Consider the following 25722-nt stretch of genomic DNA (forward strand, 5'->3'; position numbering starts at 1 on the left):
TCGTTGAGTCGCGACGAGCGCGGTCGGCGAAATCCTCGTGATCGGCACAACGATCGCGCGGCGGCACGCCCGCGGAGGCGGCGAACGGCGACGATGTTCGACTGCCGCGCGCCGTACAACCCGGGCGCGTACGCGTCGCTCGTGAAAGAAGAACGATCCGCGAGCTCGCGGACGGTGTACGCGACCGTGTTCTTCGCCGGCGCGGGCGCGTCCGCGGGGTACCTCGCCTGCGGCAGCAGCAGCGGCGCGCTGAGCGTGTGGAACCTCGACGACGCGCTCGGACGCGCGCGCGCGGCGGACGCGAGCGGGGACGACGACGCCGCCGTGCTCCCGCGCGTGATCGTCGATGCGCACGACGGCGCGGTGTACAGCGTCGTGTCGTACGAGCCCGACGCGGGGGACGCGGACTCGCGATTGCTGTGCACCGCGGGCGAGGACGGCGTGACGAACCTGTACCGCGTCGCCGACCTCGTGAGCGCCGCGTGCGACGCGAGCGGCTCGACCGGCGGCGTCGAAGGCGACCGCGGCCGCCGCGCGGACGTGCGCCCGGTCGCGTCGTTCACGAACCCGCAGGAGAGCCGAGGCCGGGGCGCGCTCGGGCCGGTGCCGGAGACGACGGCGCTCGCGGCGGACGCGACGCGCGGGATCCTCTTCGCCGCGGGAGGGGACGGCGTGACGTACGGCTGGGACGTGACCGAGGGGAAGAAATCGCCCGCGTTCGCGCTCAAGGGGCACGCGGACGCGCTGCACTGCGTCGCGAGCCGCGGGTCGTGCAACCAAGCCGTCACGGGATCCGAGGACGGCACCGCGCGGATCTTTGACGTGAAGTCGGGGAAGTGCACGCAGGTGATCGACGTGTGGCGCGCGAAAGGATTAGGGGTCGGGGAGAGCGGCGTCGGCGTCGGCGGCGGCGCGTGGGTAGGGTGTGTGGGGTTAGATAAAGCCGAGAATTGGGCCGCGTTAGGGTGCGGAGGACGATGCGTGACGATGTGGAGTTTCGCCGCGGGCGCGTGCGCGTCTCGGAGCAAAACCGAGATGGCGCCGCAGACGATAAAGTTAACGGGCGAGCACGTCACCGCCGCGGGGGCGGAGCCGGCGGTGTATCGATGGAAACTCTCCGGGCAACTCGTATCGAGACAGCCGTGCACGCCGTCCTCGGTGTTCTCGCTCGATATGCAAAATCGAGGGTTGACCGCGGTCGGCGGCACGGGCGCGACGGTCGACTTGTTCTCCGAGCTCGGCACGCGCGTGTGCACGCTGACGTGTCCGTAGACGGGATATTAGACGAGTTCTCATAACCTTAAGCATCACGATACATCACCGCCGCCGCGCTCACGACGGCACGGACGCGTCGCACAGCGGCTCCGCGTCGTACGACCCGTAGATGCTCGGCTCCGTCTGCGTCGAGTCGTACAGCGCCGTGCACGAGTACCCTTTCAAATTCAGCACGTACCCAATCAGCCTCAGCGCGTGCACCGCGTCGAACTGCACGTCGATCACCTCCGCGGTCGTCCCCGTGTTCCCGGACGCGTCCGTGTATCGTCCGTAATCGTCGCACCCGCTCGCGCAGTTTGGCCACAACCCGCGTTTCCGCGAAGGGTCGTTCGACGCGCGTTCGTCGTACATCATGCTCGCTCGGTACGTCACGTTCGCGGCGATGACGTCCTGCCTGTCCGCGAGCGGCCCCGCGGCGTCGATGAACGCGTCCAGGTGCGCATTCGCGACCGCGTGCGCGCCCGCGGAGGCGCCGCCGCCGACGCCCGTGGTCGCCGCCGACGCGGGACCGTTCGCGAGCGCGGTTTTTATCGCCGTGAACGACGTGCACAGCTCCGCCGCGAGCGTCGCGACGGAGGTTGCCGTCCCCAACGGGCTCCAGTTGTTCCCGCACGCGTTCGGACCCGCCACGAGCGTCGTCTTCGTCGAAGGACACGTGCACGCCGTCGCGGGGGCCCCCGCGCCGAGCGTGCCGCCGACGCCCGTGCACGCGACGCACGCGCCCGTGGTGACGAACGTGCTCCCGAACGCGTGCGTCGAAGCGGAGTACGGCGCCGCCGTGCAGTCCGTTATCGTCGTCCCCGCGCCGCTGGGTGTCGGTTCTACCGTCCCCAACGCCGTCGCCACCGTGTACCGCGTCGTGCACACGCTCCCGTGCTTGTGCCCGTGGACGGTGTACGTGATTCTCGACGTCGCGATCGAGCCGCCGGCGCCGTCAGCCTCCGTGGTCGCCTCTTTGGCGTACGATATCGGCGCCATCCACCACCCTAAATTCGTCGCCCCGCTCGCCTGCGTCGGGTTCGGGACCGTGAACACCAGCTCGTACCGCGTGTTCGCCGTCCACGACCCGGTCAGGAGCGCGCAGTTACCGTTCGCGCGGTTCAACTCCGCGAGCGTCTGCATCTGGGCAACCTTCGCGCTCGAGGTGGACGCTGCGTCGATGTTCGTGATCACCGCGCTCGACGCGGTCAGACGCGCGTCCTCCGTCGTCGTCCACACCGGGTCTTGGAACAGCCCGGTCGTGGACGTCCCGACCGCGTCGAGGGTGATGTCGTCGTACCTCGCGCGGCTGTACGACGACGCGTAGTACGAGTCCGTGCCGAGGACGTCCGCGGCGACGCCGACTTCGACGGCTCGGTGGTTCCACACCGCCGCGTTCGCGTCTGAGTTGGACGTCGACGTCGTCGCCGCGGTCGCGAGCTGGTCGCCGCCGGATTTCAGCGACGTCACGCCGAAGTCAGTCGTCCCCCCGGCTGCGCGCGTCCACGAATGCCCGGTCGCGGTGGAGCAAAGAAGCATGCCGTTCGTGGCGTGGTTTATCGGCGTCATGAACTCCATCGTGACCGTGTTAGACGCCGCGGCGGTGTCGTACCATACCATCGTGCTGTAGCTCGCCACATTGCACAAGAACCCGTTGTTTTGCGCCATGGCGGACGGCGCGAAGGATCGCGCGTGCGAGAGCCCCTCGTTGTGTCGCGCCCCGCGGCGCAGATTTCGTCGTCCAAAGTTTTATTTTGAAGTCGACGACGCCAACCGGCCAACGGTCGATATCATATGTCGTCGTCAGGGTAAAAAGTCATACTGTAGAGTCTCAGTACAGTACGGAAGTTCCGTACGGGCATTTAGTCATACGGAAGTACTTCACGTACACGAGCCGAAGTCGAAGCGGGCCGACTGGTCGACACGCGCCGAGCCGCCGCGCCGCTCCGCTATCTTTTCGTGTCGGCGGCCGCTCTCCGCGCGGACAGACTCCTCCGCGCTCGGCGCACGCCCTATCCCCCAAAACGATGGCCGCGTGCCTCGCCGCCTCAGCCGTCTCCCGCGGGATGCTCGTCGTCCGCGCCGCGCGCGCCGCGCCCGCCGAGAATTCGCGCGGACCGATCGCGGTGTCGGCCGATCGCAAGCTCGGCCGCACGGGACCGCTCGTTCGCGCGTCTCGCGGACCGAACGTCATGGCCGCGGACGCCGACCCGGAGCAGATCGAGAAGTTTCTCGACGGGCTGAAGTGTGACGACAAGGGTCTCGTCGTCGCGATCGCGCAGGACGTGGACACGGGCGCGATTCTCATGCAAGGCTTCGCGGATCGCACCGCGGTGCGAAGCACTATTACGCAGAAAAAAGCGACGTTCTTCTCTCGCTCGCGTCAGGCGCAGTGGACGAAAGGCGAGACGTCCGGGAACTTCATCAGCGTGAAGTCCATCCACATCGACTGCGATAAGGATTCGCTGATTTACCTCGGCGTCCCGGACGGACCGACGTGCCACACGGGCGCGCACACGTGTTATTATTCCCGCGTGGACGGCGAGGACGGCGCCGCCTTCGTCGACGGCGGCGGCGCGCACGGCCACGAGGAGGCGATGACGACGCTGTACGAGCTCGAGGCGACGATCAAAGCGCGGCGCGCGGATGTCGTCAAGGAAGGGGACAAGCCGTCGTGGACGCGGCGGCTGCTGGACGACCCGGAGCTGCTCTGTAAGAAGGTCCGCGAGGAAGCCGGGGAGCTGTGCGAGACGCTTGAAAACGACGAAGGTAAGGAGCGCGCGGCGAGCGAGATGGCGGACGTTCTGTATCACTCCATGGTGCTTCTGAACCTGCAGGGCGTGGAGATGGAAGACGTCTTCGCGGTCCTCAGGGGGAGGTTCGGGACGTCCGGCGTGGAAGAGAAAGCGTCGAGGCCGCCGAAGAAGAAGTGACGGAAAGGCGAATTCAACGCGGCTACATTTATTTATTCATCATTTCACGCGTCCCGAGCGCGTCGCGCTCTCCCACGTCGTCCACCTGCGCGCACGCGCGCCGCCTGCTCAGTCGTACTCCGGGATCTCCGGGTTTTTCTCCGCGAGAAACTTCGACTCGTAGCTCGCGTACAGATGATACTGGTACACGAGCGTCGGTATCGACGGCATGAACACTTGCGGGGTCACGCCCAGGAGCTCCTTCACGAACGGCGCGTTCTCCTGTATCGTGCTCGCCAGCACCTTCCCCCCCGGTTTCAGAAGCGCCTTCGCAGTCGTCGTGTACTTCTCCCACACCTCCCTGGTGATGAACGGCGGGTCGATGATCACCATGTCGAACGTCCCTTTCAGGTCGTCGAACCCGTCGAAACCGATCGGGTCGTTGAAGTCGTACTTCACGAACCCGGGCTCGCGTGCCCACTGCGTGTCCAGGTCGAAGCACCACGACCGCGCGCGCGTGTCTTTGTTCAGGGAGAAGTACACGCTCGGGGTGGACAGGAAGCACGCCTTCGAGTCCGGGGACGAGCACTGGTCCTCGACGTCGCTCGCCATCGCGGCGATCGTTCGGTTCGAGTACCAGTACTGGTTCAAATCTTCGACCTCCTTCGTCGTGGAGAGGAACCGGTTCTTCTTCAGCTTCTCGCCGTCGCCGTCCGCGCCGAACGCGGAGGGTTCCGCGAAGACCATTTCGCGAGACGTTCACGCGACCGCGCGTGCGAAGCGCGAGAGCGTGTGACGCCGACGGACGGGGAAGCGCGAAGAGTCAACGCGAGTAATCTATTCTTCTGGCCTTATTCAGCACGAAAACAAAATCTAGAAACTGCTCCCTCACGACTTCGGAGGCGTCTCGCGCTCCAACGCGAACTTGTCCATCGGCGTCGGCCGCCAGCTCATCTGGGACACTAACGACCGCGCGCTGTGGAGCTTCGGCGGCAACAACCCGACCGGATCCTCGTCCGCTTCTAAAGTTTCGAGCACCTCGCAGTGATCCCGCAGCGCGCCGGCGACGTGCGTCATCGCGTCTTTAAACGCCGCCTTCCGGCCTTGCGCGTCCTCGCCGACGCTCTTGCGCTCGAATTCAGTCTTCAGAACGTCCGCCTGCTGCGAGAGGTTGAAGAGCGCCTCCTCGCCGCACACCGCGTTCGGGTTCGACCGCGGGAACGAGGCGAGGAACGCGGCGCACCTCGCCGCGGTCGCGTACAACGCGGCGGCGATGGCTTCCGAGTGCGCGTTGCCGCCCGCCTCGTCCGACGACGCGGCGATGGCGGCCGCGATGGCCGCCGCCGGCGTCGGCGCGACCGCGGGGACGGCGCCGATCGCGCACGAGTGAAACCACCCGGTGACCGCTCCGACGAGCGGAGCGCGGTGCACCGCCGCGATCTCGCGTCGCGAGCGAGGCTGGCACCCGATCCCGCGGCGCGGCGGCGGCGGCGCGGCGATGAATCGAAGGAAATCAACCGCCGCCGCGCGCATCGCGACCTGGTGCGTCGGCGCCGCGAGCTGCCACGGCCCGCTCGCGGCGAGCGCGAGCGAGTGAAGGAAACCCGCGGTCGACTCCGCCTCCGCGAGCGTCTCCGTGTTCAACGTCGAAGGCGCGAGCGCTTCTTCGAATCGATCCGCGAGCGCGACGGCGACGGAGACGAACGCGTCGTGGACGTCTCGCCGCGCGCCGAGGACGTCCGCGTGCGTCGCCGCCGCGCGGAGGGCGAGGCAGTACAGCTCGCTCGGCGTCGCCGCCGCAGACGTCGCGTCGCGCGTCTCGTGAGCGTGCCCGTGCCCCCCGGCGAAGGACGCGCGGACGCGCGACCGCGCCGCGAGTCTGCTCGCCTCCGTGGATCGCTCCGCGCCGTTCACGTCGACGACGTACGCGTGCGGGTTCACGGAGAGGTCCGCATGCACGACGGTCGCTTTCGCGTGCGCGTCCGGCGCCGCTTTGTCGCGGTAGAAGACCTCGTCGCCCTTCTTGAACGGACCGCCGACGCCCCAGCGCGGGGTCCACCGCGGGAGCGGGTGCGACGCGGAAGACGACGCGCGCGGCGGCGGTCGCGTCGACCCGAGCGCGACGAGGAGCGAGGACAGCTCGGACGCGTAGTTCACGCTCTGGAGCACCTCCGCGCCCGCGGGGGAGCGTCCGAGCGCGAGGCACGTCCGCAGCGCGGCGGCGACTTCCGCGCCGCCGTGAGCGTCGGATCGAGAGGAGACGCCCGACTCGGAGACTTTCGAGCCGCCGTCGACGTAGTTCTCCGGGACGTTTTCCTTCCCGTCGCCGAACCCGCCGCTCGCGGCGTTCACGTCCAAGAATGGTCGCAACGCCATCGCGGACGCGTCGCCGAGACGCTCGAACGGAAGCGCGACGAGAGACGACATCGCGAGCGGGTCGCGCGAGCCGTCGACCCCGGGCGCGGCGCACGCCTCGAACGGCGGCGGCGTCAGCGGCGGCAGAAGCGCGCGTCCGCGGAGGGCGTCCGCGAGCGAAGACGCCGGGACGAGGCCGTCCGCCATCTCGCGCAAGACGGCCAGCGCGAGGACCGCGTCCGCGCCGCCGTCGGGACTCGAGGACAGCGCGCACAGCACCGGCGTCAACGGCAGCAGACGGTTCCCGAGCTCGTGCCCTTCGCGCAGACCGGACCCCGCGCGGCGCGTCGACGACGTCGTCGCCGCCGTCGTCCTCCACGCGCGGACGCTCACGAGCACCGCGGTGAGAAGCGGCCGCACGACGCAGCTCGCGGCGCCGTCGCACGCCACGACGTCCTCCGGCCGTCGCGACAGCGCGTCGGACGCCATCGCGGACACCTCCGCCGCGGTCGCGAACGCGTCGAGATTTTCGGTCTCGCCGTCGTCCGGCGCCTTTTTCGCGCCGATGGCGTTCACCGCGCGCGCCCAGAGGCGGACGAGCAGCGCGAGGAGGTGCGCGAGCTCCGCCGCGAACGCGGTGGCGTGATCCGCGGCGTCGCCCTTCGACGCGTTCAGCGCCGCGTGCAGGTTCTCCAGGACGGTCTGCACCGCTGAAGCCCGAGACGCGACGGGCCAGGACGACAGCAGACCGCTCTCGCGTTGGTCCGCCTCGAAAGCGTGTTCGTCGTCGTCGCTCGCGACGTCGCGCATCGGCCCCGCGGCGGCGGTCATCATGTCGTAAAACGCGGACAACGCGGCGAGCTGCGCGGACTTCCTCGCCGCCGCCCTCCCGGCGAGCCGCAGCGCCTTCGCGGCGTCGTAGCCGCACGACGAAAGTGGGCCTTGCATCGCGCCGAAGGCGTCGTCGTCGCCGAGTTCGTCCATGCCCGCCGCCTCCGGGGGACTCGCGCCGCCCGTCGCGGCCTCGACCCACGTCGCGTTGAAGAGGAAATCGCCGCCGTACTCCGCTCGCTCGCCCGGGAGCGGGCCGGGAGGAGGGGGCGCTAACGCCGCGCGCTCTAACTGTATTTCTCGAGCGGCTTCTAACAGCCGGCCGAGCGGATCGTGCGCGGGTCTCGGTCTCGTCTCGAGCACAGCCGCCGCGGTCGCTTCGAGAATCGTCGCTCTCGTCGCGCCCGTACGAACCGCGTCCGCCGCGGAGGCGTGCGACAGCAGCGCGTCCGCCGCGGCGACCGCGCCGTGCTCGAGGGACGCGTCGCAGAGTGGCGACGATCCCGCGACAGCTCGAGGGAGTCGACCCTGTCTCGCCGCCTCGGCGACCGCCGCCGCTTTCGCGCGTTCCGCGCTCGCCGCCGCTTTCAAGACGACCGCTTGCGCGTGCGCTCGCGCCGCGGCGAAAACCCCGGGCCTGTCCACCATCACGCACCACCGCTTGATCCAGAGACAAAACGCGTTTTCGTCGTCCCCGTCCTTTCCGCACCACTTCTCGAACGCTTCTTCGATCCCCTCGCCCGGCGATCCGTGCAGCACGTCCGCGGCCTCCGACGCTAACAGCGTGAGCGCCGCCGCCTCGGCGGATAACTGGAACGCTTCACGCTCGTCGTCGTACGAACCATCGTCGTCCGCGTCGGTATCAGCGCCGTCGAAGTCCAGGACTTTCGAGGCCGAGACGCTCGGCAGACACTCCCCGAGGCGAGACGCGAACGACGACTGCGTGCGCAGCGTCCCCGCCGCCCCCGCGAGCAGTCGCCCTCCTCGCCACACGGACACGATCGCGTTCACGGACGCGGCTAAGAGCCGCGGATCTTCCTCGCGCAGCTCTTTGGCGTTCCCGAGAACCGTCCACAGCGAGTCGAGCGCGCTCTCGACGTCGCACCCGTCCTCGCCCTCGCCGGTCGGGGAGAGCTTTGCAGGAAGCAGCATGCTCTCCGCGAGCATCGGCTGAGACGACGCGGCGGCGGTGATGAACGCGGCGGCGGCGAGAGCCTCTCCCGGTGCGTACCTCGCCGCGTCCGGGGTCAGCGCGCGGACGATCGCCGCGCGAGGATCCATTTCCGCGCCGGCGTCCTTCTTTCGCGGCTCGCCGTGCATCGTGAGCGCAAACGCGGACGCGGACAAGGATGACGGCGCGAGCGAAGGCAGCGCGCACGCGAGCGGCGGCTCGTTCGGCGCCGCGGCGCAAATCGCCGCGAGCGCGGGAAACGCGAGCGCGCAGCACGCGGCGGCGTACGGATACGCGACGTAGGACGCGACCGCGGCCGCGAGCGGCGGGCCGCCGCCGGGCGCGTCCACGAGAAGCGCGTGCGCGAGAGGCCCGGAACCGAGCGCCGCGGGCGCGCGCGTCATCTCCGCCGCCGCCGCCGCGTTCGCGACGGAGTCCGCGAGGACGGACAACAGCTGCGGCAGCGCGCGTAACGTCGCCGCGACCGCTTCCTCCGCGGCGATGACCTCCGCGGCGGTCGCGGCGCCGGGACCTCCGTCGTGCATGTGCCCGAGCACCGCGGCGTCGAGCGCCAACGGCGCGAGCAGCGCCGCCGCCGCGCCCGCGTCGGAGGACACGTACCCCGCGACCGCGGCGCGCCTCGCCGCGTTCTCCGGACCGGGCCTCGGCGCCAACGCCGCGGTCACGACGCGAGCGACCGCGGCGTGGAGCGACCAGCGATCGGCCCTTCGCCGGTATCGCCACGTGCCGTGCTGCACGAGAACCTCCTGCACGACGTGCTGCAGCAACGGCGTCATCGCGTGCGACGCCCCCGCGCCCGCCCACAGGAAACTCTCGGCTACCCTCAGAAGCGCCGTCGTCAGCGGGTACACCCCGGCGGCGCGCTCGGACGGGATGACGGAGTGCTCGAACATCGCGAGCCCGACCGCGGGCCCGCGCGCGTTGATCGACGCGAGCGCGCCGCTGTCCCTGCCGTCGTACCCGTCCGCGCGCAGTAACGGCGCGGACGTGAGCTCCTCGAGCGCGAACGTCGGCGCCGCCGCGGCGAGCGGCGCGGCGACGGACAGCGCCAGCGCCGCTCGCATCAGACCGGGGTGCGCGACTTCGGTGTCGCTATCGCGGCTCGAGCACGGAAGCGTCGCCCACGGGTCGCCCGGGGTCGTGGACGCGGTCAGAATGGCCGCGAGCGCGGCGACGAGCGACGTGGGCGCGCCGGAGGGGACGACCGCGGAGACGTCCAGCGACACGAGATTCGTCGCGAACCTCGGCGCGGAGCGAAGCACTCTGCCGAGGAACGCGAGCGACGCGTCGAGCTCGTGCGCTTCTTTCGCGCCGACGGACGCGCCGCCCATCGTGGAGAGCACGCACACGCGCGCGATGAGGACGCGGACGCCGTCCGCGCGCGTGTGCCAGCGGATGATGTCGACGCCGGGGCCGTTCAGACTCGGCGCCGTCGTCGTCATCGCCTCGTCGCCGTCTCTGTCGTCGCCTCCGTACCCTACCGCGGTCGCGGACGTCGACGATCCGTCGCGCGCCATCGCGACGCCCGGCGTGCCCTGAGGTATGCACGCGCCGGGGAGGTACGTGCTCGCGAGCGCGGCGGCGGCGTACACCGGTCCAGGCGGAAGCGACGGCGGTTGCGCGTCGTTCCGCCGCCACTCTTCGCTCTGTCCGCGCTCGTCTTCCCACCGCGTCGTCGCGTCCATCCACTCGACGGCGGGGTTGCCATCCTCCCCGAGCGGCACGATCGCGCGCGCGAGTTCGGTGCCCGGCGGAGGCGCGGGCAGCGCGACCGTCGGGAGGTTGGTCAAGAAACGCAGCGCCTTTTCCGCGGACTCGGGACCTTCGGCCAACGCGAACAGCACCCTCAGAAGAGGCGCCGCGTCCACGGGATGCCGCTCTCGGCAGCCGACGAGCAGCGACATCAGCGGCGCCTCGAGTCCGTCCGCGGTCGCGCCGCCCCAGAACTGCGCGCACAGACCGGGCTGCTCGCTCGTGAGTTCCGTCAAAACGTCGATCAACGTCGTCAGCTCCTTCTCCGCGAGCTTGTGCACCGGAAGCGCGTCGAACGCGGCGAGCGAGCACGTGAACATGTTCTTCAGGACGGACTTCTGCAGCTCCACGATCACCTCCTCGGACCGTCGGAACTGCTCCAACCGCAGGAGCGACAGGAGCGCGCCGTACCCAGCCTCGCCCGCGACCCTCGACGCGGCGCGCGACGGGTCCGCCTCGTCCGGGAGCGTCGACTCCTCCCCGCGCGCGCTCGGCGCCAAGGCGAGCAGCGTTGCCCACGCGAGAAGCACCGGTCCGTGCGACGCGTCGCTCGGCCAGTCCTTCAGCGCGGTCGAGACGTCTCGCAGCGCGCCCTCGCTGAGCAGCGGATGCGTCGCGCCGAGGTCCGCGGACGACCCGCCCCCGCCGCCGCCGCGCACGAGCTCGACGACCGACTCCAAGTCCAACGCGGCGACGAGGACGACCGCGCACAGCGCGCGCAGCGTGTCCGTGAACGCCCTCGCGTGCGCATCCGTCATGTCGTCGTCCTTCGCGTCTTGGCGAGAGTCGCTGGACCCGGGCGCGGCTGATCGAACGAGCTCCGCGCCCGCGGAGGGCGCTCGCGCGAGGGCGCCGCGTCGAAACGCCGTCGCCATCTCCGCGAATCGCTTCGCGTCGCAAGACGCGTTACCGTCGAAGTACACCAAGAACGCGCACTCGAGCATGACGATCGTCTCCTCGAGCGCCTGCTTAGACCACGCCTTGTTCGTGGACGCGGACGTCGCCGACGGGCGGATCGGCGTCTCCCCGCGCATGTGCGCGCACAGCGTCGTCACGAGGTTCGCCTCGAGGTCGCTTTTCATCATGCGCTCCAAGCACCGAAGCTTCGGGGCGGCGTACGGGTCCTCCGTCTCCGCGGCGTCTTCTTCGTGCGAATGCAGCAGCAGCGCGTGGATGCACTTGAACATCCCGAGCCTCTCGCGGAAGTAATAGTCCGTCAGACGCTCGACGAGATCGTCGTCGCACTCGGTCGGCAGCTCGGTCGTCGACTTGTCCTCGTCGACGCACCGCCGCATGAGCGCGTACGTCTGTATCTCGTCCAGGTTCAAACGCGCGCTCGCTGCTATCGTCACCTTCTTCATCGCCGCGTTCAGCTTGAGCGTCTTCCCGTCGTAGTCGCTGATGCTGCCGCTCTCGACCTCGGCCTTCGACGCGGAGGACGGCGGCTTGTAGCTCGCGAGGCACCCCGCGAGGAATTCGGACGCCTCCTCGAGCTTCGCGTCGAGGTCCGCGGGGGACAGGTCGTGCGCGGCCGCGGCATTGATCTCGTGGTAGAGATGCAACACGTGCGGCGGGCGCTTGTTCGGCGTCGCCATCGCGCTCGCGCCGCGGCTCCTTCCCGCCAACGCCTCGCCACTTTGAAATAATGACTGAGCGCGCGGCGTTTTTCTGCAGCGCGACTGACTGACGATGCCTCGCGAGATCTTTGATGACGCCACGTCGGCCTCGCCAGACCTCACTTCGAGCCGCACGTCGTCGTGATCAGCGTCGTCGTGGTCGTCTTCTCGTCGCCGTTCGCAGCTTGCGAAGATGGCGTCCGCCATCGCGCCGCTCTCGTCGCGCCTGAGCCTCCCCCGGGGGCTCGGTCGAAGCAAGGCGACGAGAGCGCGGATAGGGTATAGGTTTACGATCGCGTCCGCGCGAGGTTCCGGGGCGTCCGCGGCGCGAGGATCCGAGGTCAGGACGCGCGCGGTCGCCAACATCGGCGCGGCGACGATGCCCGGGATGGGCACCGACGGCGTCTGGGACCCGCTCGGTCTCGGAACGAGAGCGGGCTGGGACGTCGGCGATAACGAGTGGAACACGGACGCGCGCAAGCTCGAAGGTTCCGGCTCCGTGATGGCGTTGACGCGAGGGAAACCGAGGGCGAACGCGATGAACGTCCCCGGTGGCGGCGGCGGCGACTTCTTCGGCGAGTTCATGGGCGGCAAACTCCCGGAGAAGATCGCGACCGTCCTCGCCCTCCTCGTCGTGTCGCGAATCGGGACCTACATTCCGATATCCGGCGTCGACAGAGCCGCGTTCGCGGAGTCGCTCGCGGGAGGCGGCGGGATGCTCGGTTACGTCGACACGCTCACGGGCGGGAGCATCTCGAAGCTCGGGATCTTCTCCCTCGGGATCGTTCCTTTCATCAACTCGTCGATCATCTTCCAGGTGCGTCGCGTCTCTCGAGTCCGCTCCCGTCCTCTCCTCCGCCGACGGGACGGCGGCTTTTCTCTTCGCCGTCCGTCGTCGGCTCGTTTTTTTCTCCCGCGAGAAAACGAAACGCGCGTCGGTCGCGTCTCGTCTCCGTGGTGGTGATGCGACCTTTTAGGTCTCGTTCGATTGAGGTTCGGCGGCACGCCCGTCAGCGCCGTGAAACGAACAACGGAAACTGAGCCACGAAGAGACGCGACCGACCGACGCGCGACCCTTTCTCCTCTCGCCCTCCTCCCTCCCGCGCGCCCCCCGAGCTCGCGACGCCGACTGACCCCCGCGCCGCTCGCGTTCGTCGATCCCGCAGCTCCTCACTTCGGTGTTCCCGAGCCTGAGCAAGCTCCAGAAAGAAGAGGGCGAGGCTGGCAGGAGGAAGTTCATGCAGTACCAGCGCTACGGCGCGCTCGCGTTCGCGGTCGTGCAAGCCGTCGGTCAGTGCCTGTACGTCCGGCCGTACGTCGAGGACTTCAGCTTAGGGTGGTTAGTCGAGTCCAGCGCGGTTCTCACCGCGGGGGCGATGATCCTGCTGTACATCGGCGAGGTATTGAACGAGCTCAAGCTCGGGAACGGGACGTCGCTGCTGATCTTCACGAACATCGTGTCCTCGCTCCCGTCGTCCTTCGGGCAGACGTTGTCCGAGGCGGGCGAGAAGGGCGACAACGCGGTTCTCCCCGTGTTCTTTGGCGCGTTCTTCCTGAGCACGCTCGGGATCGTGTACGTGCAAGAGGCGGAGAGGAAGATTCCGATGAACTACTCCACGCGGTTCCAAGCCGGTGGCCTCGCGAAGAGCTCGTACTTGCCGTTCAAGGTGAACTCCGCGGGGGTGATGCCGATCATCTTCGCGTCTTCGCTCCTCGCGCTCCCGGCGACGATCGCTCGGTTCGCGCCGAACCCGGTCATCATCGGCGCCGCGAAGGCGGTGTACCCCGGCGGCGCGGCGTACGTCCCGGTGAACATCGCGCTCATCTGCTTCTTCAACTACTTCTACACGTTCCTTCAGTTGGAGCCGAAGGATGTCGCGGAGCAGTTGAAACGACAGGGCGCGTCGATCCCGGGCGTGCGACCGGGGGCGACGACTCGAGACTACATCACGCGCGTGCTCTCGAATTTGTCTCTCCTCGGAAGCGTGTTCTTAGGCGTCTTAGCGCTGACGCCGACCGCGGTGGAGGGGATCACCGGGCTGACGACGTTCCGGGGTTTCGCGGGGACGTCGTTGCTCATCCTCGTCGGCGTCGCGACGGACACGACGAGGAAAGTGCGCTCGGAGCTCGTGATGCAAAAGTACGACACGAGTTTGGACGACTTTTACGGGGATTCGGGCAAGGGGAAGAAGAAGATGCGGTGAATCACGATGCTGATTGCATCGCGTGTGATATTAAACAACTAACCTTACCGTACAGACACGTACAGTACAATACGCGCGTGCTCGAGATGACTAGAAAAAATGCGCGCTGAAATTCAATTTCGGGTCCGTCAACCGCGGCCCCGTCCTCCTCCTCGGCCGCCGCCTCCGAATCGCCCACCCCCGCCGCGACCGCGACCGCCCGGGCTGAATCCGCCTCGACCGCCCCGGCCACCCGGGCTGAACCCGCCTCGACCGCCTCTCCCGCCGTTGAACCCGCCTCTACCGCCTCTCCCGCCGCCGAAGCCTCCTCCTCGGCCGCCACCGCCCGCGCCGCCGCCCCCCGGGCGCACGACGAGCTCCGGGAGTTCCTCGCAGACGGTGATCGCGATCGGCGTCGGACCGCTCTCTTGGTTCTCGCTCAGCGCAGTGAACTTGTCCGCGAGCTCGCTCGGGACGTCGAACACCGCGCCTTTGCTGTCCGCGCACAACGTCAGCCTTCGAATCTGAAGGTCGCTCTCGTCCAGGCGTTGGCGTAAAAAATTCCAGACGTACGTCGGCGTTCGAATCTCCGTCGTCCCGCCCGCGGCGAACAGCAGCGTCGTCTGCCCGGTGTGCGACGTCAGGAGCGAGCGCGTTCGGAGCTCGCCGTGACCGGCGAGTTTCGCCAGCGCCGCGGCGAGCATCTCCGTCGGATCCGCGCCCTCGTCGTGCTCGCCCGCGCCGCCCTCGAGGAGCTCCTTCGCGGCGTCCATGAACATCTTCGCCGCGCCCTTGGCCACCGCGCGCACCTGCGCGATGACAATCTTCGCGGCCGCGGCGGCCATCTCCGCGGGTTGCGGAGGCGCGATTCTCTGAAACTTAAACCCGCCCTTGCGCTCGATGTTCGGGATCGCCCACTCGTTCCTGGGCGTGCAGAGCGTCACGCATTCGCCCGTCGCGCCGCCGCGCCCGGTGCGTCCGCTCCTGTGAATGTACGTCTCCGGTTCCTTCGGAGGTTCGCACTGCACGACGAGCTCGACGCCGCTGATGTCGAGCCCGCGCGCGGCGACGTCCGTTGCGACCAACGTCTGGAACTTGTTCGCCCTGAACCCGGCGAGGACGACCTCGCGCTGGGCTTGGTTCACGTCGCCGTGGAGCGCCTTCGCGCCCTTCTCGAGCTCCTTCTGCAGCGCCTCCTGGAGCTCGCCGCAGTCGCGCTTGGTGTCGCAGAACACGATGACGCGGCCGTCCCCGGGTACCTTCGCGCGGATCAAGTCGCACACGAGCTCGGTGCGCTCGCTCCACTGGCAGTTCAGAAGCATGTGGGTCACGGCTGCGGACGCCTTCTGTTTCTCGTCCCCGACGAGGTCCACGGTGACGTGGTCGGGCTGAAGGAACCTTCGCGAGATGTCCGCGACCCACTTCGGCAACGTCGCGCTGAACAGCAGCGTCTGAAGTTTCTCGTTATCCTTCGCGTGGTTCAGGATCATCTCTATGTCCTCCACGAACCCCATGTTCAGCATCTCGTCCGCCTCGTCCAAAACGCGGAAGCGGAGCTTATCGAAGCTCAGCGTCTTGCGTTCCAGATGATCCTTCATCCGCCCCGGGGTGCCGATGACGATGTCGCATCCCGCGCGCAACAGCCGCTGCTGGTCCCCGTACGGCGCGCCGCCGTACACGCATATCGCCGTGAGCTTGAACGCGTGCCCGATGTGTTGAAAGTCCGCGTGGACCTGCTTCGCGAGCTCGCGCGTCGGCGCGAGCAGCGCGACGACGGGGGCTCGGCCTTGCGCGCGGCGACCGTTCGCTGGCACCGGGTGTTCGCGGTTGATCGCCTCGACGATCGGGAGGACGAACGCGAGCGTCTTCCCGCACCCCGTCTTCGCTCTCGCGACGATGTCTTTCCCGTCGAGGACGTGCTGGAACGTCTGCGCTTGGATGCCGTACAGAGACGTGATCCCTTTCGTCTCCAGGCGCGCGCACACCTCTCGAGAGATGTTAAAGTTGGAGACGCGCAGAGGATCGTCCTCGGGGGACGCGTCCTCGTTCGCCTCGTCGGATTTCGACGCGGACGGCGTCGCCGGCGCGGGGGCGTCCTCCGCGTCGGAGTCCGAGGAGGACGAGTCCGAGTCCGAGGACGACGAGTCCGAGGACGACGAGTCGCTGTCGCTGTCGCTCTCGCTGTCGGACGATTCCGCCGCCTTTTTCTTCTTCTTCGCCGCGAGCGCGGCGGCGGCGGCGAGGTCCTCCTCGAGCTTCTTCTTCGACTGCTTCGCGGGTTTCTCCACCTTCGCCGCTTTCTTCGCGGACTCGACCTCCTGCGGACGCGGCGAACGTTCGGGGGTGGGGGGTCAGACTCGCGACGCGCGGGAGGAGGGGCGGCGGAGGCGGTCGCGCGCTTTCGGAGCGATTCGCGGCTCCCGTGGCGGCGTGCCGAGATTCGCGGTGTTTCGTGGCCGCGAGCGCGCGACGCGTCGGGACGTCGTCGGGGGCGCGAATCGCGCTCGCACCTTGCGCTTGCGCTTGCCGGGCTCCTGCATGGGCTCGGCCTCGGCGTGCTTCGACTTTTTGACCTTCGTGGACCCCATCGTGTGGGTACGCGGTGGACTGCGGCGGCGGCGCGAGACGCTCGCGTTGAAAATACAGCCGACCGACGCTGGCCGGGCTAGCCGAGGGAGAATCTTCCACGAGAGGCAGGCGCCGAGCGCGATCTCGCCCACTTTCGACACGCGCGACGCCGGCTGCCCCCGCACGCGGGCCGCCCGCGCGTCATGAGCGGCGACGACGCGTCGAACCCGCTCGCGCCGGAGATCGCGAACCCGCTCCCGCCCGCGAACAAGCCGTCGCGGCCGAACCTCTCGAACGACGATTTCAGAAAGTTGTTGGCGACCCCCCGGGCCGGGGGCGGCGTTCACGCGACGCCGAGCCGCGGCGGCGGCGGCGGCGGCGGCGGCAAGGGCGGCGGCGGCGGCGGCGAATTCAAGAAGCCGAAGCCGAAGCCGCGTCCGAAGCCGACGACGGACGAGCCCGAGGGCCCGACGTACCGCGATCGCGCGAAGGAACGAAGGAACGAGACGAACGCGGACTACGAAGGCGACCGCGGAGGCGCCGCGCTCGAGGGCGTTCGCGGCGGCGTCCCGGGGATCTCGCAGCAAGAAGAGCTCCGCCAGCTCTCGATCGAGGAGAGCAAGTTCTTGGGAGGCGACGTCGAGCACACGCACCTCGTGAAGGGCCTCGACTTTGCGCTGCTGAAAAAAGTGCGCGCGGAGATTCGCGAGAGCGAGAAGGACGACAAGTTCGAACAGCAGCAGACGAAGGAAAAGGCGAGAGTCGTCACGCGCGTCGCCGAGCCCTCGAGCGCGGCCGCGGCGTGCCCGTTCGCGGCCCCGGACGAGGACTTTCTCACGGAAGAAGGGAAGCCCGCGGTGTTTCATTCCGACATGGCGAGGAACGTCTTCGCGTTTCTGAAGAAGGAGAGACGACGCGAAAACGGGGAGGTGTTCGTGAACGAAAAGTTCGCGTCCGGGCGCATGTCGTACACGTTCGACCTCAGCGGGGATCAGCCGCAGATGCCGACGACGACGATGCGCTCGAAGGACGACCCGCGGGTCCTCGCGAAGCAGCGACCGGAGAAGATGTACAACTGCTGGGAAGACGCGGACATCTTAACGAAAGCGGCGGCGTGCATAAAGAAGAACCGGGAAGAGCGCGAGAAGCTCGGCGCGGACGGCGGGAAGAAGATGCGAAAGAAAGAGGCGAGACTCGCGGCGGAGGCGGAGCTCGAGAGGCTCCGCGCCGCGTCCGAGAAACCTTCGAAACCGGCGGCGGCGGATTCCGACGACGAGGACATCTTCGGCGACGCCGGGCGGGATTACGAACCCACCGTCTCGAAGAAGACGACCGCGGACGGCGACGGCGGAAAGGCGGCCTCGTACTTCGGCGGCGGCGACGCGAAAGGAGAGGCGTCCATCGCTCCGCGGACGGCGAAATCGGCGGCGACCGACGCCGAGAAACGACCGACCGAGGACGGCGAGGTCGACGCCGGCGGCGTCGCCGTGGACGCGGATGGGTTCGTCGGTCCGATGCCGGCGCCGCCGGCTCCGGACTTTAAATCCATCGACGCGTTTAAGAAGTGCTACGACGAATACGTCGCCGCGGGGACAGTGCGCGACGAGGACGGCGCTCGGACGAGGTGGGACCCGAACGCGGCGGGGACGTACCTGCAGACGTGCCCGGACTTCGCGCTCGCGATCGCCGCCAACTCGGTGAACATCCAACGCGACAGAGAGCAGGCGGCGGCGGACGAGGAAGCGAAACGCGGCGGCGCGAAGAAGGAGAAGCTCACTCTGAAACACGCGCCGCCGAAGGATGCGGCGACGCTGAAGCTCGAGCTCGAGCGCCGCGCTGAAGCGAGCCTCGCGCACGATGACGGGTACAACGAGTGCTACGTCGGCGGGTCTTCGTACGCGGATGCGGTTTACGAGTCCGAGTCGGACGAAGACGGGAAGAAGAAGAAGACGGACGATGACGCGGACGCGGGGGACGCGCGGAAAGGAGGCAAGGGCGGGCTAGGCTCGACCGGGAAGGGCGGGAAGATGAGCATCAAAGCGATGGAAGCGCAGCGCGACCAGAAGATCAACTCCGAGCTCGGAAAGGTGAAAAAAGCGATGAAGGAAAAATACGGCGAAGCCGCGAACAAGCTCGACGTCGCGTTCGAAGAAGAGGGCAGCGCGAAGGCGAAGAAGCGCGACGGCGACGAAGAGGGGGAGGTAGACGGCGGGAGACGCGGGAAGCGGCTCAAGATTTGATAGGTTGAATAGCGACATTAGGACGTCACGAAGCTCGAACGAGAACCGCTCCGTCTCCGCGTTGTCCGTGAAGCCGTTCGTTCGTCGGGCTGCTGACCGCTGATCTGGACAACTTAACCTTACCCGGGAGAAGATCGCGTCCCCGTATTCTCGTCCAGCTTTTCCCGGCGGGCGGCAGAGGAGGTGCCAGATTACGACGCGCTCAGCTCGCTCGTAGACGCGACGCGCGAAGTGAGACGCGATGAAGACGCGCGAGTCAAGAATATAGCCGCGCGCGCGGACGCCATGGACGAGCTCGAGACGCTACAGCGGGTTTTCGACGCGTGCAACGCTCGAGATAGACTGCGCGCGAGCGTCGCGTCGGCGTCGGAGGTGGAGGAGGGCGAGATTGTACTGAGCCAGCCGTCGCCGAGCTCGAGGACTCGGAGCCGCGTGAACGCGACGAACGGCTCTGGTGGGGTGACGCCGCTGCCCCCGCCGAGCGCGGCGTTGACGGTTCCGCGCCCTCCGAAGGCGCTCCCGCCGCCGACGTCGGGCAAGTTCCAGCCGCTGCCGGCGCCGGGAGCGGGCGCGAATGGCGCGAATGGCGCGAATGGCGCGAACGCGACGAAAAAGCCGGCGCCGCCCAAGGCCCTTCCTCCGCCCACCACGAGAAAGTTCCAGCCCTTGCCACCGCCGCCGCACCAGGGTTTAGGTCGAACGCTCCCAAAGAAATCGGCTCTCGCGCCGCTGCCGCCTCCGAACGCCGAGGTCGTCGTCGACCTCGCCTCCGAGGAGACGTCGGGCGCGAACGGCGCGTACGTGAAGCAGAAGACGAAGAACGCGGCGCGGCGACGCAAGAGGAAGAGGAAGAGGATTGAGAAATCCGCCCGGAACACGAACAGAGTCGCGCAGCGAGGTTCGGGCGAGCTCATCGTGTTGGACGAAGACGAGGACGAGGACGACGCCACTCCGGGGAGCGCGGAAGATTCCGATACAGAGGACGGCGGCGGTCGCGGCGGCGCGAAAGAAGCGCCGCGGCCGGTGGAGGTCATCGACGTCGACGCGTCGATGCCGAACGACCCGCGCGCGCGAACGCGCGCGTCGGCCGCGGTGGCGCCGCGGGAACCGCCGGCGCGAAGACAAAAGCCGCCGAGCGCGAGGAAGCCGTCCGCGGCGGCGACGAAAGCCCTCCACGCGCTTCTCGACCGCAGGCGGCTGACGCTCGTGTTGGACCTGGACCACACGCTCCTGAACTCGGAGTCGTTCGAGTCGAAGGACGGCGGGCGCCTACAGCGGGGTCTGCTCGAGATCGAGCGGTTGGAGTCGACGAAAGACTCGAACGACCGCACGCTTCATCGCCTGAACCACATCGGGTTGTGGACGAAGCTCCGTCCGGGGGTGCAGACGTTTCTTCACAAAGCGTCCGCGATGTTCGAGATACACATCAGCACGATGGGAAGTCAGCCGTACGCGGACAGCATACGCCGACTGCTAGACCCGTGTAGGAACGTGATAAAAGGCTCGGTGATCGGTCTCGGCGGGTTCGACGAGTTCGGCGCGTTCAAATCGCCGCCGCAGAAAAAACTCGAAGGCGTCCTCGCGGGCACGGAGCCCGCGGCGGTCATCTTAGACGACACCGCGGAGGTGTGGACGGGATACTCCGAAAATTTGATCGTGTGCGAGCGGTACATGTACTTCCCGTCCGCGTGCAAGAACTTCGGCGTCGTCGGTCCGTCGCTCCTCGAGAGAGGCGTGGACGAGAGCGAGAAGTCTGGGACGCTGGCGACGGTGTTGGAGGTGCTCACGCGCGTGCACTCGGAGTTTTTCGCTCGCCGCGCCGCGCGCCAGGTTTTAGCCGAGAAACAGGCGCGCGCCGCCGCCGCCGCCGCCGCGAAGGCCGCCGCGAAGGCCGCCGCGGACGACGCGTCGAGCAGCGACGACGACGCGGCGCGCGGGAAACGGTCGACGGAGGGCGAGACCGCGACGACGTCCGCGGCGGCGGCGGCGGCCGCCGCCGCCTCGAGCGTGGACCCGCGCATCCCCGTCACCGTCCCGAAGCTCCTCGCGGACGAGCGGAAGAACGTTCTGCGCGGCGTGGAGATCGTCTTCTCCGGCGTGTTCGACCACAACGACAAGACGCTGACGCCCAGGGAGCACCCGCTGTGGCGGCTCGCGGAGCGTCTCGGCGCGAGAGTCGTCTCCGAGCCGGGGACGTCGACGACGCACGTCGTCGCGAAGTGCGTGGGGACGGACCTGACGCACAAGGCGATGTGGGGGCTGCAGTACCTCAAGCACGTCGTCAGCCCGGCTTGGGTTGAAGCGTCCGCGATGATGTGGACGCGGCAGGACGAGGGGAGGTTCCCGGTGAAGCGACCGAAGTAGCACGACGATGAATTAACGTTTTAGGATTTTCATCAGCGCGCCAGCGCGCAAGCTGGCCAGCGCGAACGCGACGATTTTCTCGAGTAGCCGATCGATCCCCTCGCCGAGGCACAACCCCCCACGCGGCGGGCGACCGCACGCACGCGAAAACAGCGCGCGCGAGCGTGGTCGATCGAGGACTGAACCGGGCGCGGAGGGCAGCCCCCGGCCGAGGGACGCGATGGAGGCTCTCGTCGCGGCTCTGCAAGACCCGGAGACGCGGGAGAATGCCCTCCTCGATCTGAGCAAGAAGAGAGACATGTTCACGGACCTCGCGCCGATCCTGTGGCACTCGTTCGGCGTCATCCCCGCGCTGCTTCAGGAGATCGTGTCGATATACCCGCTCCTGTCGCCGCCGTCGTTGACGAACCACGCGTCGAACCGCGTGTGCAACGCGCTCGCGCTCTTGCAGTGCGTCGCGTCGCATCCGGACACGCGCGCGCTCTTCTTGAACGCGCACATCCCGCTGTTCTTGTACCCGTTCCTGAACACGGTGAGCAAGACGCGGCCGTTCGAGTACCTGCGGCTGACGTCCTTGGGCGTGATCGGCGCGCTCGTGAAGGTGGACGACACGGACGTGATCAACTTCCTCCTCTCCACGGAGATCATCCCTCTGTGCTTGAGGACGATGGAATTAGGGTCGGAGCTCTCGAAGACGGTCGCGACGTTCATCGTTCAGAAGATTTTGTCCGACGAGGTGGGGTTGAGCTACATATGCGCGACCGCGGAACGGTGCTACGCGGTGGGAACGGTGTTGGGGGGGATGGTGACGATGCTCACGGAGCAGCCGTCGGTGCGGTTGCTTAAACACATCATCAGGTGTTACCTGCGGCTGTCGGATAACCCGCGCGCGCGCGAGTGCCTGCGTCAGTGCTTCCCGGACCAGCTCCGCGACCCGAACTTCACCGCGTGTCTGAAGGACGACATCGCGACGCAGAAGTGGTTGGTGCAGCTTCTCATGCAGCTCGGGTACACGAACGGGTGAGCGGTCGGTGCTGTAACTGGTTTACGAACTTCGTTTTACAAACGTACGCGCTCTTGAAGACTTCAAACGTCCGTCGTCGTCGTCGTCGTCGTCGTCGTCGTCGTGCATCGCTGCTGCTGTTATACACTCTAGTCGCGCGAACTCGCGCATCCCCCCCCACTACGCACGGCACGTCTCACTTGTACCGAAGCGCCTGCCTCACACTGTTTAGTCGGTCGCGGGAAACCTTCACGCCGTTGATCAACACGCCGACGCCGAGGCCGACGCCGAGGCACACGCCGAGGCCGACGCCGACGCCGATGCGTATGCCCGCGCTGAACCACGTGAGCTCGCCCTTGAACAAGTCCTCGGACGCGAGCTCTTTGTCCCCCCCGCCGCTGCTGTGGTACTCGTGCATCAGATCCTCGTATCGCTTCCGAACGTTTCGAAGGAGCTCCGCGCGGTCGAACACGCTGAGCTCCCCCTTCCACGGCACAAGGCTCCACTGCCGCGCGGACACGGCCTCGTCGCCGCTGCCGTGCCCGTCGCCGTCGCTGGTCTCGTCCACGACCGCGTCGTCGAGCTCGAGCTCGTCTGCGGAGGAGGACGACGGCGGCGGCGCCGCGCCGCCGTCGTCCTCCGGCCTCGCGCCGTCGTCCGAGTCGCTCCACTCGACGCACATCTCGCTGATCGCCCCGAGGCTCGGGCGCTGCACGAAGCTCCGCGCGGACTTCACTTTCCACGCCTGCAGCGGCGCGACGCGCGTCATGCACACGTGATCGCCGTCGCACGCGCCGACGAGGCACACCTCGAGCGAGAGGCGGCACACGGAGTCGACCGAAAACGCGCGCTCGACGCTCGCACTCGCGGGAGACGTCGCGAGCGGCGCGTCGCCGGTGAGGACGGGAACGCACGGGGACAGCTCGAGCGTCCATTTCGGAGAGGTCGTCGCGCCCTCCGCGGCGCGGCGCGTCAAGACGCCCGTCGCCCAGCGTTCTTTTTCGCAGTAAATCTCAAACGGCGCGGAGTGAAAGACGAAGATCTCGTCCGTGCTCACGAAGCACCCGGCGCGGTCGCGGCGCATGCGTATTTCCACGTCGTCCGTCGCCTGCGCTCGCGTGGAGAAGAGAAGGCGCGACGCGTTCAGAGAGAGAAGCGATATGCCTCGAGGGGGAGGACGTGTACACGACGCGTCGCCTCGAAAGTGAAATCTCGCGGACCGAGCGGAAGAAGAACCCTCGCACCTGGATGCTGACTCCGTTGAATATGACCGGCGGCTCGTCGCGCACGCGCGGGGGGAACCGGAATCGAAGCTCCGGGTGATGCGAGAGCTGGCTCGGGGCCTCGCCGTCGACGCACTTCACCTTCACGAACATCGCGCGTCCTTGATACGCCTCGTCGAGACGAAGCAAGTTCGTTGCTTCAACCTTCTCGGGCGAGGGTAAGTTTGTTACGCCCTCGACCGTCGTCGTCATTTCGCTCGCGCGAGCGGGTGACTCGACGTCGCGCGCCGCGGGTTCACGCCGGACGGGTAACGCTCGTAAGCGATATCAGGAAGCTCGCCGCTCGATGCCTCCCCGCGGGGTGGCGCGATACGCGTCGCGCGGCGGCGCTCTGGACGTACCGCGCGAGCGATATCTTTCCTGTATCTTTCTCAGGATTTTTTTTCGATTTTTTTTTCCTTTTTTCTGGTCGCGCGCTTTTTATCAAAAGTGTGTCACCACTCCTTCGTGCGGTGCGGTTGGCGTGTTTGACGGTTTATCGACGAGTTAAACGCTCGAAGCGACTCCGCCGCGCGAGGCGTCGCAAAAGAATAATGTTGATAAGGCGCCTGTGACGTCGCGATGTCCGACATAAGTTATCCTCAAGCGACGGCGGTGGCCGCGGCGGGATGGCGACGACGCGGACGCCGCGCGTATCGGAAGGGAGCATCCCGTCGTGCCGCTTCTGCTTCGATGGGGGCTCGGACGACGAGCCTCTCGTGACGCCGTGTCGATGCACGGGAACGAGCGCGCACGTGCACGCGCGATGTTTGCTGAAGTGGCAAACGTGGCGGATCCTGACGACCGCGTCGAGCGGGGGAGGGACGGAAGAGCGCGCGAAATCGCTCTCGTGCTCGGTGTGCAAGGCGACGTACGCGACGGCCCCGCCGTCGATGTCCGAGCTCTTAACGCACGTGCGCGGCGAAGGCGGCGCGTCGCTCGCGGCGCTGCTCGTCCCCGGCACGCTCCTCGTTCGAAACGTTTCGCAGTTTGACGAATCATCGCTCGCGAACGCGCCCCAGTGGCTGCGGTGGGTGTTCAACCGAAAGCGCGCGCACTGGAACAAGGCGGTGTATCTGATCACGAAGGTTGTCCCGGGACGAGGCGTGGGCGGGACCGACGTCCTCGTCGGCGTGAACCTCACCGCGCGTCTCGAGAAGGCGACCAGGAATTCGCGCGGAGACGACGACGACGACGAGGAGAAGCCCCTCGAGGCGGAAGGGCTGAGCACGTCGGACGATGATGATGAGGAGGAGGACGACGACGATGGGGAGATCGAGGTAAACGAGGAGGAGAAGGAGGAGGAGGAGGAGGAGGAAAACGACGACGACGAAGCGCGAGGTCGACCGCGGCGGCGGCTCGCGGACGCCGCCGCCGCCGACGACGACGAAGACGCGACGACGTCCTCCGCGAGCGATGGCCGAGACGGCGAGATCGCGGACCCCGCGCTCGCCGCCGCGCTGAGCGAGACCGAAGAAGTCCACGCGTCCATGAGCAACGACGCCGCCGCGCTGCTCGAGCTCGAGGACGACGACGAGACGTTCGGGGACTTGTCGCTGGAGATGATGCCGCACGTCCGGAGGTACGTCGGCGGCCCCGTGCGAAGGGATAAGCGCGTCGTGCTGCTCGTGTCCTCCGCCGCGGAGAGCACGCTGTCCGCGCCGACGATCGCGCTGCCGTTAGACGCGGACGTCGAGGGCGCGGGCGCGAGCGCGGAGCGCGCGTACGTGTACCACCAGCGCGGCTCGGACGCCGCGGAGTACGTCGAGGAGGTTCTCGCGGAGGCGGTCGGGGACGCGCTCAACGCCGCGGGGGACGACGACGACGACGACGCCGCGGGCGACGGCGGCGGCGGCGGCGACGACGACGACGACGAGATCGTCGTGCCGAAAGTGCACGTGTTCAACGGCCACGCGCGATGGAGCCGTTCGCAGCTCATGAACGAGGTCGCGCGCGGGGACTGGGGTCTGTGCCCGGCGACGAGACGCGACCTCGGCGCCGGGTGGCGGGTCGCGGGGAACGCTTTTTGGTCGACGTTGTTCGACTCGGGGCGACCGATTTTCGCGAAAGTCGGCGAGTGACGCGCCTCCGACGGACGCGCGTCGTACGTAGATATGATAGCTTTAGGTACCGCATTACACGCACGGTACACGCGCACGCGCACTGTGCTGCGATCGACGACTGGACGCG

At 67.8% G+C, this 25722-nt stretch overlaps 12 protein-coding genes across 12 annotated transcripts; 7 read left to right on the forward strand and 5 right to left on the reverse strand.

The window, feature by feature from the left end:
• Positions 1-93: 93 nt before the first annotated feature.
• On the forward strand, positions 94-1272 carry MICPUCDRAFT_16619 (uncharacterized protein; the record flags this gene model as incomplete). Its single annotated transcript, XM_003057657.1, has 1 exon — positions 94-1272. One exon carries the CDS (start codon positions 94-96, stop codon positions 1270-1272), a length of 1179 nt encoding a protein of 392 aa, XP_003057703.1.
• A 60-nt stretch (positions 1273-1332) lies between these two features.
• MICPUCDRAFT_57176 (uncharacterized protein) lies at positions 1333-2922 on the reverse strand (the record flags this gene model as incomplete). Its single annotated transcript, XM_003058027.1, has 1 exon — positions 1333-2922. One exon carries the CDS (start codon positions 2920-2922, stop codon positions 1333-1335), a length of 1590 nt encoding a protein of 529 aa, XP_003058073.1.
• Positions 2923-3446: 524 nt separating this feature from the next.
• On the forward strand, positions 3447-4187 carry MICPUCDRAFT_16167 (uncharacterized protein; the record flags this gene model as incomplete). The annotated part of the gene is made up of 1 exon (XM_003057658.1): positions 3447-4187. One exon carries the CDS (start codon positions 3447-3449, stop codon positions 4185-4187), a length of 741 nt encoding a protein of 246 aa, XP_003057704.1.
• Positions 4188-4295: 108 nt separating this feature from the next.
• On the reverse strand, positions 4296-4913 carry MICPUCDRAFT_57178 (uncharacterized protein; the record flags this gene model as incomplete). The annotated part of the gene is made up of 1 exon (XM_003058028.1): positions 4296-4913. The coding sequence occupies one exon, from the start codon at positions 4911-4913 to the stop codon at positions 4296-4298; it is 618 nt and encodes a 205-aa protein (XP_003058074.1).
• A 141-nt stretch (positions 4914-5054) lies between these two features.
• On the reverse strand, positions 5055-11891 carry MICPUCDRAFT_57179 (uncharacterized protein; the record flags this gene model as incomplete). Its single annotated transcript, XM_003058029.1, has 1 exon — positions 5055-11891. The coding sequence occupies one exon, from the start codon at positions 11889-11891 to the stop codon at positions 5055-5057; it is 6837 nt and encodes a 2278-aa protein (XP_003058075.1).
• Positions 11892-12495: 604 nt separating this feature from the next.
• MICPUCDRAFT_45446 (type II secretory pathway family protein) lies at positions 12496-14116 on the forward strand (the record flags this gene model as incomplete). Its single annotated transcript, XM_003057659.1, has 2 exons — positions 12496-12729; positions 13079-14116. 2 exons carry the CDS (start codon positions 12496-12498, stop codon positions 14114-14116), a joined length of 1272 nt encoding a protein of 423 aa, XP_003057705.1.
• Positions 14117-14244: 128 nt separating this feature from the next.
• Positions 14245-16683, reverse strand: MICPUCDRAFT_39273 (uncharacterized protein; the record flags this gene model as incomplete). The annotated part of the gene is made up of 2 exons (XM_003058030.1): positions 14245-16413; positions 16606-16683. The coding sequence occupies 2 exons, from the start codon at positions 16681-16683 to the stop codon at positions 14245-14247; spliced, it is 2247 nt and encodes a 748-aa protein (XP_003058076.1).
• Positions 16684-17115: 432 nt separating this feature from the next.
• Positions 17116-17391, forward strand: MICPUCDRAFT_11850 (uncharacterized protein; the record flags this gene model as incomplete). The annotated part of the gene is made up of 2 exons (XM_003057660.1): positions 17116-17217; positions 17266-17391. Coding segments are annotated over 2 exons (228 nt in total), but the record flags the coding sequence as incomplete, so codon positions are not given.
• Positions 17392-19109: 1718 nt separating this feature from the next.
• MICPUCDRAFT_57183 (uncharacterized protein) lies at positions 19110-21267 on the forward strand (the record flags this gene model as incomplete). Its single annotated transcript, XM_003057661.1, has 1 exon — positions 19110-21267. Exon 1 carries the CDS (start codon positions 19189-19191, stop codon positions 21265-21267), a length of 2079 nt encoding a protein of 692 aa, XP_003057707.1. The 5' UTR covers positions 19110-19188.
• A 121-nt stretch (positions 21268-21388) lies between these two features.
• Positions 21389-22897, forward strand: MICPUCDRAFT_49542 (uncharacterized protein). Its single transcript, XM_003057662.1, has one exon. It carries the CDS (start codon positions 21488-21490, stop codon positions 22289-22291), a length of 804 nt encoding a protein of 267 aa, XP_003057708.1. The 5' UTR covers positions 21389-21487; the 3' UTR covers positions 22292-22897.
• A 285-nt stretch (positions 22898-23182) lies between these two features.
• Positions 23183-23877, reverse strand: MICPUCDRAFT_67281 (uncharacterized protein). Its single transcript, XM_003058031.1, has one exon. It carries the CDS (start codon positions 23743-23745, stop codon positions 23284-23286), a length of 462 nt encoding a protein of 153 aa, XP_003058077.1. The 5' UTR covers positions 23746-23877; the 3' UTR covers positions 23183-23283.
• A 284-nt stretch (positions 23878-24161) lies between these two features.
• MICPUCDRAFT_57186 (uncharacterized protein) lies at positions 24162-25680 on the forward strand (the record flags this gene model as incomplete). Its single annotated transcript, XM_003057663.1, has 1 exon — positions 24162-25680. The coding sequence occupies one exon, from the start codon at positions 24162-24164 to the stop codon at positions 25611-25613; it is 1452 nt and encodes a 483-aa protein (XP_003057709.1). The 3' UTR covers positions 25614-25680.
• Positions 25681-25722: the final 42 nt, after the last annotated feature.

This window comes from Micromonas pusilla (genome assembly GCF_000151265.4).
Source record: "Micromonas pusilla CCMP1545 genomic scaffold MICPUCscaffold_4, whole genome shotgun sequence".
In the NCBI taxonomy this organism is placed as follows: Eukaryota; Viridiplantae; Chlorophyta; class Mamiellophyceae; order Mamiellales; family Mamiellaceae; genus Micromonas; species Micromonas pusilla.